Source organism: Lingula anatina, chromosome 2, assembly GCF_051362555.1.
Source record: "Lingula anatina isolate TDL-2025a chromosome 2, LinAna3.0, whole genome shotgun sequence".
In the NCBI taxonomy this organism is placed as follows: domain Eukaryota; kingdom Metazoa; phylum Brachiopoda; class Lingulata; order Lingulida; family Lingulidae; genus Lingula; species Lingula anatina.
The window spans coordinates 6,577,036-6,590,815 of NC_141768.1; the positions used below are offsets into that span (position 1 = coordinate 6,577,036).

Sequence of the window (13,780 nt, forward strand, 5' to 3'; positions counted from 1 at the left end):
ATAACTCTTTTTTTTCTTTTTTTTTGTTTAACCAACAAATTTCAATCAAAGAAGGAGAAAAGTATCACAACATTTAACAATTAGCTGTCCATGAATAAATCTTATTTATATAATAAATGAACATATCCAAGATAAGAGTTCCTACCATGTACAGGTCAAGTGGTGCTGGTTCATAAGGTTGAGCAGAACCAAATTCACTTTTTCCTCTCTATGAAAACAAAAAAAAATAGATATATTCAATATTTAATTTCATGTTTAAGCATTTTCACAATATATTAGTCAGATAATAGTTTAGTTACTATGTTCAGTACCCATATTCTAAAATTTTGGTCTTCTTGATCACTAACTAGTCTACGATTTTCTCTGGTAATAATTTGTCTTATTTCTCCTAAAATATTCATCAGAGCCCAAATAATGAGAATAATCAAATAAACAGAGCCTGTGAACCACTGAAATTTGTATTTTTTTATTTTACTCAGTCTCACCTAGCGCAATGACAGCACAGTTACATAAGGCTCAACTCACCTTCTCCAGGCCTGGCTCTTGTAAACTTTCATCACTATTTTGTCTGAAAGAAAGAGTCATAAATTTATTTAAAGTTTAAAAGGCTGACATTTAATTTAGTTATAACCATCTTTTAACCAACAGCCATGTACGGATGTGGAAGAGTGCCTTCGAAGATGAGCAGAAGTGGAGTACAAAACTATCATTTAAAAAATTCATATAAATCTTTGCATACAAACTTTTATACTACTGTAATAGTGATGCAATACAACTGTTCTTCTTGCAATTTTTGTACCTAAAACTAATGTAGAAAGAAATAATTTAACACAAACAAAAAGACTGAAATGAAATGCATGTAATAGATTCAACATCTAAATGCAACAGTAGTCATAAAGAGCAAAACCATTTTTTCATCAATCAACTCCAACATCATTAATAAAATGCTGCTGGTGTGTTTCAATCAAAGCAGCTAAAATTATTAACTCAAAAGTACTAAATGTCTGCTACATAACTCTTGATGCACTAGCAGTCGTTTGCTTCTAAATCACTCTCAGCCAAGTCATTTTTCTTCCTTAAGCGAAGTAATGGATAGGTAACCAAAAAGTACTTCCGATTCCTGTGGCATTGCCTTGGTAGTTATTTTCATGGCCTCAATTACTTTTTGGTGTAATTTTCCTGAGAAATTGCCTCATTAGGGAAGGATGCAATTCACACAGCCTGAGAAAACTACCAATAAAGGTAAACTCAGTAAGCATGCCAACTATTGACATATAAAGTAAACAATTACTAAATCGCATTCTCTGAAAGAATCAATATAATCAGCACTGGACAAATAAAGAAGTCAAACAGTATCACATTTGCACAAGAAAATATTTTCTTAATCTGATCCCAAAACAACAAAATGATCAAGCAATTTAAGCTACTTTTCTTTTCTGACTTCATAAAAGAATATGAAATGCTAAGTTACAAATTCATATTCAGGTTCATTTGTATTTCAGTCATCCTTTGATCTAATACTTGGCAAGGATTGTTTCTATGCTGCATTTGTAAATATTTCATATTCAAATAAATTCATGAAAATTAGTACCTTGATTTCATCTATTTATTCAAATTTTTTATTTTAGCTTTCTAAACGAAATCATTTGAAAGGTTAGTTTAACCGTGCTCACGAACCCAAACCTTCTAAGCTCCAATACCGCAACATTTAGCCAGCAACATCATTAACCTAAGCACAGTAGACATGAACTAACAATTTTCATGTAACATTATTTTCCTGTCATCCTCTCGGGAATTCCCACATGCATGACCACAATCAACCCCCATTTCTGTAAATCACGCCACGTTTGCCGTTGTTACATGCAGTGCGAGGATCTCCCCGTCTCCGCCGAGTAGCGCAGGTTCTCCAGGCACTATCCACAGAATACCTATAAGCTATAGTGCATCACATCACTTTATGTCATGGCAACATGCAAAAAGTCCATTTTATTGTGTATGGAAGAGGTTGTTACAATAATTACTGCTGTGGAAAGAATGATTTAAATTCACACTTGTTACAGGCTAGGCAAAATCAAGAAATATATGTAAGTATCAAAGATAGTTATATAAGATTGTGAATTGCAAGGATAAACAAAGGAACTAAATATGCTGATTCTGGTACCCCCTGGATCATGGTACACCTGCCATAAATATTTCTAGTAAGAATCAGCACTTATTAAAAAATATTTCATAAACCTATTCTGTGCTTATCATGTCTAAAATTTATTCATCACACTTATATCACACACAATAAACAAGTACGCTTAAAGGTTTTGTGTTTTCTTTTTTTAATTAAGCAGTCTGACACTTCATTATGACACATCAATATCCGCATAACAAATCTTTAAGACAAAAATGTAAAAAATAATTATGTTAACTACTTTACTTCACTAGTTCACAACTCACAGAACACATTTTCATCAAACCTAAATCCTCTGGAAAGCAAATGGATAACAAAACAACAACAACAAAAAATTATTCAAAAATTGAATAAGTAATAAAAACATAAATCCATAATAAAAAATAATTATGTCATTAAATAAATTGAAAAATCTTTTGGCAAGCATCCCCTCATCCACCTTCATATTTGAAGGAGAGGGGTATAAGTATGTCAGCATGAGACCACTGCAGACTAGCTATAAGAATTCATCAACCTCCCTTTTACACCCTCACATTACGGAAATAAGAAGCAAAGATTTCTTGCTAAGCCCCAGGCTGTTGACAAGGCAACTACTGTGCAGTTGTGATGTGAAAGTATGTGCTCTACCTTCCTGGACTCTGTGAACACCAGACGGAATCTAATTTACTCGCTCTATAAACAGCTCAAATCACATTCCTATTCTCCTGGTTGGTTGGGAAGAAAGGGCAGTCTGTGTCAGATCAAGATGATGTAAAAATATCTGCCAATCTTATTCTCAAATGATTATTTTTTTTAGCTTACTACCGTTGAATATAAATGAAACAAGTGCTTTTCTTCTTTAAAAATGAGGTAAAGACCAACAATCAAACATCCCTGCATCTTAAACTAGCAGAAATTGAAATTCATCTTACCTGATAGCAGGAATAAAAAAAAATTAATGTGGTAGTTTTTCTTGCTATACATTAATGCAATTTCCATTTCACATTTTTTCCACTGTGAAAGATACAAACATTTTCTACGCACACCTGTTTTTCCACATAGGCTTACTCATCAGAAGTGCAAAATAAGCAATGCCATTGCCAAGGAGAGAGGGGGTGAAAGTAAAAAACATGTAATAACCAAATTAATTAGCCACAATTTCCTTTCTACACAAAATCAAGAATAGCTGGGTGCATTATAACACAGACACCTTAATTTCTTCTCACTTATCCACAATTTAGAGGCCCCACAACAAAGTGATAAGTCAAAGATATACATAATCCTAAGGCAAGGGCCCCTGCTTTACTCCTAAGGCAAGTTCTTATCAGAACGTACTTAGGACAGTAATATAATAAATAACATCAATTTATACTTCTGGTCTCCAAGTTAGATCCGTCACGATCAAAATTAGACCAGAAATATAATTAAGTTAAAAAACATTAGCAGACAGCCAGATTATGGATGATCCTCCATTTACGCCTCTGGAATTTTAAATCCCAAGACAGGCAATATAGTACCATGGTTATCTCAGTTATCAACCCAGCCCGCCCCTGGGGCCATGTTGCCCCTTGTAGAGACACAGCTTAAATATAGGCCCTGAAATAATGAAAGGAATTTTCTTGTCTATAAACCCGTTTAATCTTTATCAACTTTGACATTCAAGTGGCATGAAAAAAACAACAGTGATCTATTCCTTCCACTGGTGTTTTTCTGACTGACGCAAATAGCTGGATATCCTAGGGATAAGATAAATAGAAAAATCAACTTGTTTTACCTGGCTATATTTGGTTTCATGTGTTATTTGTTATTTCTTGGAACCTTCAAGTTTAGTTTGACCCTGTTTGGAATCTATGAGAGGATGGACTGGTAATGGGGAGGATAGTGACTTCTATATGCATGTTTCTAACAATAATGCTGAGCAATAAACGAGTAGGAACACTGAAATAATAATTTCTTTGAATGAAGAATCTATATAAAACTTTTCAATCAAAAACTAACCTTACACAAGTAGGTTTGAGTGCTGGTCATGGCTTTGCTACCAAGTATTTCTGTTACTATTCAATACAATCAACAATCAAATGCTGATATTAATGGTGGCATTCATTAGACCCTGATATTCAAGCTAATAATAAAAAATATAATTATAATATATATGTTAAAAATCATAGTACAATAATTGTACCTTAAAGCAAAAAAAAAAAAAATAAATAAATAAATAAATAAAATAAAATAATAATAATAATAATGATAATAATAATAATAATAAAAATCTAAGAAACTCTTCTGCAGCAATTGCTCTCTGTCAGGACAAAGTTTTTTGTCTGGAAAACAGTTCTGCCTCATTTAACTGTTATCCTCAAACGAAATTCCTTTAGGTAACTAGAAATCTAACATCTGTGCTTCTGAAACCTTATATAAGAGTGTAGGCATGAGAAGTAAAACTGGTTCAAAAATATTACTTAGGATGATTTTGGTTTGTCACGACATCCCTGAAAAGAATGAGTCAGTGCCTTGACATGGATGCCAAAATAACAGTTTCAAACCACAGACTTCCCAATGTAATCAACACTGCTACTACTTTATTTTGATAAACATAAATCACAGTGTCAGCCAGACCCTAAAATCAAAAAAAAAAAAAATACAATTATTCATCAATAAAAGCTATTTCTACAACCCTCAGCCGCCATAAAAATTACTTTGGCTCATACAACATTTTAAAAGCTTTTACTGACAAAGATGAGTTGAAACTCCCAAAAACATTTAGACATTAAAAGGTCAGAGTAGTAACACATTTATATTCAGAGACAGAATGTGCTTATGAATGCAGAGCTGTGACTGATAACATGGGATAAGCCTACTCTGTGCTGATAACTGTAGGCCTAACTATCAAGCAGTATTTTGATTCGAGGCAGAAGCGTGTATTTCTGTAACACCCACGTCGCTACACTTCACCACAATAGTTACAAAACACACCCACATCATTTTTTCATGGAAACAAGCTCACAGGGCAGTAGTAATTCTACATCACGAACAGCCTCCCCCTTAATACCATGACGCACGTCAACAACAGGGATCATATTATTCCAATATCTTCTCCTTTTAAAGTTCAATGTCAGCCACATTTCATAACTCAGTGTCATGTGCCCTCAAATACGTCATAATACCAGCTCTGGAAGATAAGCTTATGAATTGCAAACAAGTGCAGTTTTTCAATCAAAATGGCAAGTAATTTTTCATGTCACAAAGAGTAAATTTGATAATTTGTTATAAGCAAAATGAATTATCATGCCAAGTAAAATCAAATAAATCTTGTTCATATAAAATACACATTAAATACCTGCAGACACAGAAATAGAATTTGGATTTTAATGCAAATAATTCTTGGGTTATTCTACTGTGCTATTGTATATTGCAGAGTTTATCTACAAAATAATAAAGATTTATTTTTTACCATGAAAATGCAAATCAACTTATTAATTTAGAGCAATTACATGGACTTGCAGTGCCAAATAAATTGTTCAAAACCTAAAATCCTTATTTTAAATCAAATCTTAATGAATTTTCAGTCATATTTATGGGATTATCAATACAGAAACACATACAAGCACAAATATGAGCAACCACAAATGTGTATCACTTTATGTGTTCACTTGATGGTTATGAACTAAACTTCAATAATTTACGCACCATTGCCTGATACCTTGTACAAAATCCAATCCACCATGTTAAAAAATACTTCCAATATTTCATCCAAATAGGACCGATTGCGTTAGAGAGGATTGGGTGAGATTTTATCACAACTGACTTGGGATACATAAATTGAAAGAAAAATGAATGCAATATATGATATTGTTTAATGAGGTATGGATTTTTAAAGACAAAAGCTGTATGTACACCTCGAATAAGCTCCCTGTAAATTTTGAATAAAACATAAGGGTATGAAGGTTGGCAGTTTATGAGGCAAATGGTACGAAAGTTTATGTAAAATTCTGGAGAAACTTGCTCCCCCCAGCAAAAGCATCGGTTGCCCCAGTGATCATGTTGTACATGAAAATAATAAAAACAAGTTTCAAAATGATACTTGATACAAATTTATTCCTTTTTTCAATATTGTCCCATATAGGTTTTAAAAGTTCTAGAACATAGGCTGCTGTTGTACAACCCTCCACATGACAAATTGATCAGTCTGTTTTACAAGTTGGCATATATCTATTTATCTAGGAAAATGTATTTTCTCCATATGTTCAATACAAATGTAGTATCTTTAAGCTAGATAATTTCTTATTTGCACCCATAAATATGCAATACTAGCCATAAAAAACAAGAGCACTGACAAAAACCAAACTATTAAAAAAATCACATAAGAAGCCAAATGACATACACAGGTAAACTACATAACACTTCACTAAAAGAGGAACAGGAATTTTAAGAACCAGTAAAAAATAACTCATCCTGAAGTTAACACCTGTTAAATTTTCCACTTATAGTTACTGAATACAGGACAATATAGATTACTGCACAATCTTACAACAGTCTGGCTGGGTTGGCTAGAGAAAGAATATGTGTCAAAGAATTCGATCCCTCTTTCCTGTTCTCAGCACATTGCATTGTTAGAGCTACAACTCGCCCCGTGTCGGGCAACCCTTTGGTTGTATGCTTTATTGTTTGTGACATTCCAGCACGTTGTCACATCACAACAAAAAAAAAAAAAATAGTTTCAAGGTCTGTATATGTTCTGTGATTTATGTATACATAAATATATATCTATATAGTACATTGTCCTGGTCTAGTTCTGTCCACATTTTCAGTCACTGTCCACGTCATGTTGACCACTGACCACAAACAGAGCCCACCCAAATCCCTGTCTGACCATTTTGTATCCTAGCCACTTAAGCAAAATAAATAAATAATTTAGTTCTGAATCAATTTAATAGCGAGATGAAAAATGAAGAAATCTAATACTTCTTTTCATTTTCTTTGGCCAATATCATTAGGAACTAAAGAAATTGTACATGCTAGTTTGCATGTGGTAAGTAATAGTTTGCATTTCATCAAATATACATCGTTCTGGAGGAGCCATTTTGAAATCAATCCATTTGTCTTTTCTCAAATGTCTCATGTTTTAGTTACATTGTTAGATATTTAGTGAAATCATTTCCCAACTCTCTTTTGGCAAGCCTAGAGTTTGGTCTGGACATGAAATAGTGGTTAAAATTTTAGTATTTCTGACAATATCTCCTATATCCTAGCCCTAACGCAAGTCTACTACAAATGCACTTCCAGCTCATCGTATCTTATGTTCCTGAAATATATCATGCTACCAGAATTATACACAGCAGTACCCATCAATCAGATAGCCGCTGTGAGTCATGTGGGAATAATGCAGGGGAATTAAGCATAGATATCTACCAGTCACACGCACACATCCAGAATGATGTTATCAGTCAGGAGTTCACCTGACCCTGACAGTGTGGACCTCCATACTGCTGTACCAGGGCCATCTAATCAGCCCCTCGTCCCTGGACTTATGAAGTAGTACATTCCGCAAGTACTGTGCAAACGTCATGCACTCCATACAAAGATTTACATGGTTTCATACATGGGCATGTTTGTGACCCAGCTTAGCTACCCACAACTATTATTCATGCCTTAAAGTAAACTCTACTATGGTGCCCTCATTTTCAAATCTCCAAGCACTACATTATACCATTACAGGAACGTGCAATTTAAGTGCAGGCTCATCCACAGATATCAAATACCCGTGTCTAATGCAAGGAATTAATAAATAAACTTAATTCTGTATTCAAGTAAATACTGGTCTATATGCAAATGAAAAAAAAATTCATAACCCTACCATAGAAGGCAAATTATACCTCTAATGGCATTATTTGAGACATTATTTTTCAATTAAAATGCTCTTTCATAGAGTAATATTTTACAAAAACCTTTTCATGGTTCCGTAAAGTGCACATTACAACATAAAGTAAGTTTACAGGCACAATACTTATCTAAAATATTTCAAGTTTCAAATGTCTTATCATGTATGAAGTGACAAAATATTACATGAACAAGTTTAACCAATTTAAAATAGCCACTAATATGACCTTATTTTTCCCAAAAATATGCCACAAAAAATATGAAAATATTTTAACTACTCTCTTAATTTAATGTTATCTTTAAAAGTGTCTAATTCTTTATCTATTCTTTTAGGCATCTCTCTCTTTTTTGATCGCAAAAAATCTGAAAATATCCTAACTTCTCTCTTAATTCAATATTATCTTTAAAAGCATCTAATTCTGTATCTATTCTTTTAGGCATCTTTCTCTTTTTTGATCTTAAATTCTTTATACTCCTCCCCAAGTATTGTTGCAATCTCCCCCTGCATAAAAGCCCAGGGCACATTGGAGCCAACCAGGGGGCATTTCTTCCCACTAGGGCAGTACACCTCACTACCTGGACCCTGTCTCTTGATGCTCTCCCGAGAACAAGGAAAACAAAACTTATGGTCCCCGACTGACGGACACTGAACAAAGTGAGTGTCTTCTAGGCGCTCCTGACACAAAGTACATTTCAATGCCTCTCCATTTGATACCGTTGACTCGGGCAAGTTTGAAGTGACTGCCTTGTCCCCTCCCTGCAACATGTGACGCCCCCGCAGCAAGAGCTGCTGATCCCGCGCAGAATGATGTGAAAGAATCATGTTATTTGGGCTACTGGACATTCTAGGTGACGGATTACGAATGTTGTCGGTGACTGACATTAGGGCAGCCATTGGAGACGGCCCACTCTGACTGATGGGTGTCACATCGGGTGGAGTGCTGCCTTGGTTGCTGCCTGGAGAGGTGGACGACAGGCTTGAGGGGCAGGAATTGCTGGCTGTGTATCCTGCTGAAGCGATTGTTAATTTGAGAGCCTCTGCTTGGCTCTGCATCCACTGGTGACGTTTATGTTGTTCCTCACTGACTTTACTTGGTCCCTCCTGTGAATCTGGCTCAGGTGATGCCTTCCTTTTCCTGATCTGTCCATCAAAAAAATTCCTGGGAAATCCTTTCATTATCCCACGTGGCAAAGTGGTGCCATTTGGACTGGGTAATGTTGGGCAACTAGGATCCAGGTACGGCACAGGTAATATGTCCCGCTTTACTGGTTCTTTAAAAAATCGCACTGGCTCTGGCAGCATGTCTCCAAGTAAGTGCCAATCTCCTGTGCCATGTTTCATTTCATATTCCAAATACTTAAATCCTGAAGAGAGACCTTTTCCCATATCTTTCATGCAATCCTGATACATTTGCCTGGCCACTCCAGAAGCACTGTTGTATACATTGCCAGAGCCAGTGGGATATTCCACAAATATTTTCAATTCGTAATCAATACCTGGCTTGTGTCCTGCGTCGAAAGAAATGACGCGTGCACGCAGAGAAGTGTCCTTTTTAAACCTCACTTCAAAAGGAGTGCAACTACACAGAACAGACAGGGTTTCTCTCACAATGGGTGGCCGTGCATTAAGCTCCTCAACAGTGGGAGGTCTGCGTGATACCTCATCCCCACTTGACACATGCCCTGGAGATTCTCTCTCGTCTCCCTCGCGTTTACCTTGAATGTTTTCCATCAGTCCCAGAGTAGTTGAGCTGGGTGCCATTCTGCTCTGTGGCGGAGGTAGAGCATGATGCCCCGGGCCCGGTGGGTGACCGCCGCCCCCTCTTCCACTGGTTATTGGACTCACGCGTTCCTCGGGTCTGTTCCTCTGGTGCGGTAATGGTAATGCGTGAGGCCCTCTCTGTCCCGCCGGCACGTATTCAACAGGTAGCATAGCTCGCGACCGGGCCTCAAAACGCTCCATACCTGGTATGCCCGCAGGGATACCTGGCCGCAATTCGCCGTGAGGGATTTCAGGAGGACCGCCGCGGCTCGCTGCCATGTTCGCTTGCGAAGGAGGGTGAAGCTGCTTGCGTTGACTTTCAAACCCGTGAGCTCTTTTCATCTGTCGGGCTGCCTCTATCACCATTTCTATCCTGTCTGGTCCCTCGTAGTTCACACAGCCGCGACAAACGGGCTCGGAAAAATCGTGAAGCATTGCCCAAGGTGTCCGTGGTAAATCACACAGATAACAGTGCTGGCGCTGAGTGCGGTGTGGCATAGACATTGCTGGTGAACTGTAGGGCCGTGAATATGTAGACAAACTAAGGAGACGTGTACGTATCTCAACACATATTAGAGATTCTATTCCATTTTGACGCGAGCCTCTGCAGTCTGTAACTAAAATTTAACTCAGTTCAGGTTAATCTCTCCTGTGCGCATGCGTAGTTTATGTACACAAACTCACGTGCATTACCAGTCCAAGGGGCAGTTGATCACACGCGTGTACGAACCTATATTGGATGATACGAAATAAATCAAAGTCGGTCCGAGCAGAGAATAGCTTCTTTCGGTGACTTATAAATTCGCGTCTGCCTCAAAGGTCAGTTAACGCTCATAATAATATCGACCAACATCCCGGATATGGTAAAATGTAAACCTCCTTCAAGCGGCAGAGTGCTGACACGTCATAGCTACGCAAGCCATTAAGTGCATATCGTCGACTGAGCAGCCCTGGATTGACTGGTATTTTTAACGAAATCATTGCTACTCAAAGAATGCGCGGTTCGCAAGAGTTATCAGCACAACATGATAAGCTGTTAGGGGTTTCGCGAAAAACCTACCACCGCAATGGTGGTTTTTTTCAGTGCGTTAATTAGGCCAACGTGTCTGAGTTAATATCATTTTCGGTGTTCTGGGGCGGGGGAGGGAGAGGGGTTGGTGAGGGTGCTGAAATTTGCAACATTCAAGTATATATTGTAAAATAAATTCAAATAATTAAATAAAAGCTATTACGGAGTCAATATATAAAAAATTAATCAACGCTTTGAATCATTGCGTGCGCGGTTCCCCGGTGCACGTCGCGTGTGCAGCAGCACACCAACCCGTTTTTTCTCCCCCATCTCGAGGGGAATGAGAGAATGAATGTAACGAGCACGCAATGCCTGCTTCAAAATATCAGCCAGTCAGCGATAAAATCAGATTAATGCACGGCGGCTTAATCACCTTGGCTAAAAACATCACGTAGGCACGTCCACAGCCTCCTGGCTTCCATTTACTGAAAATCGATCCATATAAATCATTGCTGCAACGTATAGACTTCGTGCTCGGCATTGAGATACGACCATTGTCATGGAGACCAAGCGTATGCATTGCCTTGACGTCAGAGCACACCACCCGGCAGACTAGTTGGAATCCGACCGCGCGCCGCGACCGTGCTGTTTAAGGCGAGGGTGAAGACGGGTAAAACCGCGCGTTTGCCAGTCCGCCATCGTTTCACAACACCAGGTTCCATATCTTGTCTCTTAATGCTGAAATTTTCCTTCAGTTCGTTTATTTATTGTGGTTTATCTCAAGAGGTAGGCCCTAATAATTCATGTATTTTCAAACTATATATATTTTACGTGGTTCATTATCCTAAGCAACTAACGAAATTTTATGCACTTCTTTACAAGTAAAATATTTAAATAGCATTTTCCTTCACCACACGGAAGACATTTTGCTTTTCGTGCGCTGCATACCTAAGGGTTTTTTTATTTAAATGAACACGTTGTTTGAAAGGAACGTGTTCCAATAGTGGCGGGCGGATATCACCCCGCAGACACTGACATGTAGACTCCTACACCTTCACTATTTTTTGCCTTCCACTCAAGATAAAACGTAAACCCCCGAAACACGCACAGTATGATCCGGTTTCACCATTCTAGTAATCTCTGTGGCATTACTGGATATAATGCGTTTAGCATTGTTCCTTCGGATTTGTTTTCCCGCCTCCTGACATTGACTTCCATGTTACACCTACACGATAGATTTTAAAGGTTAGGCTGAGGAGGTTTCTATCGGTATTGTTGGGTGATTTATTATAGTTTTTCAAAACATCAGCCATATTTTCCTTCATGGTCAAAGAAATGAGATCGTGTCATCCTCAAGCAGTTGATTCCGATCACGATCCCCTCTGACCAAATGATAACCTGAACTTGCAGATAATAATGTGTGACATATTTCCAGAGTCCGGATACGCTGAATGATTGCTCAAAATAATTACTCAATCCCCATGCATAGCATCATTATTTCAAAAAAAAAATTCTTCAACGAAAACGTGTCGTTTTTAACAAAATGATAGAGAGTTTACACTCAATATGCTGTCGAGTGAACTGGAATCAATTCTAATTCTAAGTGGCACCTTGCGAGATCAGACCGTGAAAGCAAAACCCGTGTTTCCCAGGATAAGCTGTCCAAAGATCTACAGAAATATTAAATTTTAAAAGCTTGACCCAGAAAACAAACGTTTTCGTGAATTTCCATTTTGAGGTATCACACTTAATTTAGCTTCAATGTGCCAAAAATTAAAACTGAAAGATTACGTACAACTTTTACTCTAATTTCTTTCACAAGCGTTTAGGGGCCTGTGCTTATTTTGATCTTCATGTAGACCTTTTGTTTGAAATTTTTATTTGCACTCACATATTTATACAATTTCAACCTTTTGGTTGCTATTTTAAATAAACACGTTCTTCTCCTTTTTCTTCTTCTTCTTCTTCTTCTCTGCATCCCTCTCAGAGGACAAAATCGGCTGTTGTGACACACTATTCAGAAAAATACAACACAAATCGTTCCCCGATTTCTAATTCAAAAGAATAAATTATATCATAATATATTAATGTTGTCAGAAAGTCGTACATCGTACTTCTTTAACAAAGCATCCAATGTATATTTCATACCTCGTTCATTGCCTTAGCAGTATCCAGCCATTGAAAACGGAGATATTGATTTATTATCTTATGTTTTTTGAAGTGCAAGGGTTTGTTCATACTAAGAAAGTACATTGTCCGCATATAATTACCAGTGTCAGAAGGCTATTGGGATTTCAACTGCACTGTTACGAGCAAAAGAAAAACGAAAAGCTTTTCATTCTATTTACCACACGTGACTATATTTCTTACAAAATACCCCAAATCGTGTTTAATTGAGATGGCGCTGCAATTGAGCAAATTATATAATCATCATAGTTACAGATTATCGTCTGCAAGATAAAGGAGTAGATTACCAGTGGAGAGAAAAGCAGTAATATTCCAGGAAAAATACTTATTCTTTTCATTATCATTATAATAATTATTATAAAGAGACTTCATTCAGGAAATGAGCGAAGACTTCTGTAAGGATCCTGTTTCATTTACGTCAAACCGTTTCATAAGCCAGTCAAATCGTGATTATCAGTTTACTGCCACGGTTATCGAATTTAATGAGTGAGGTCAAAGCATACGTCAAAGATGATCCAGAGCCGTATTCCTGCTGTTAACAAAAAACGTGTACGAAACCTGACGATTTCCTAATGAGGAATATGCAGAAGCGTGATTATTATGAGTGGTTGTTTGGTAATATTTAATGTGCAAGGCTACAAAGCTAATTCTTCGGTCGGACATCAACTCGGGTTGAAACTCGCACAGATTAAGACGGCCGTACATTCTGTTAGATTAAACAGTTATTTCCTTCAATGTCAATGTGAATCTTAACAGTACGATTTCTTAAAAAGTCAAATTACAAAGA

General features: G+C 37.1%; 2 protein-coding genes across 4 annotated transcripts in view; both read right to left on the minus strand.

Moving 5' to 3' along the window:
- LOC106171761 (uncharacterized) overlaps positions 1–13,780 on the minus strand; it is a 39,349-nt gene that overhangs the window by 14,357 nt on the left and 11,212 nt on the right. For all 3 annotated transcript variants that reach the window (XM_013552223.3, XM_013552224.3, XM_087003661.1), the window contains exons 9-10: positions 526–568; positions 146–208 (exon numbers count right to left, since the gene is read on the minus strand). In XM_013552223.3, coding sequence (XP_013407677.2) covers positions 146–208; positions 526–568 — 106 coding nt within the window. The remainder of the gene's footprint in view (positions 1–145; positions 209–525; positions 569–13,780) is intronic.
- Positions 6,234–10,719, minus strand: LOC106171762 (putative E3 ubiquitin-protein ligase IRF2BPL). The gene has a single exon (XM_013552225.2). The coding sequence runs from the start codon at positions 10,299–10,301 to the stop codon at positions 8,469–8,471; it is 1,833 nt and encodes a 610-aa protein (XP_013407679.1). The 5' UTR covers positions 10,302–10,719; the 3' UTR covers positions 6,234–8,468.

What these genes read in the sequence shown, in the direction of transcription:
- LOC106171762 (XM_013552225.2), bottom strand. Translation starts at nt 10,301, where the DNA reads ATGTCTATGCCACACCGCACTCAGCGCCAGCACTGTTATCTGTGTGAT.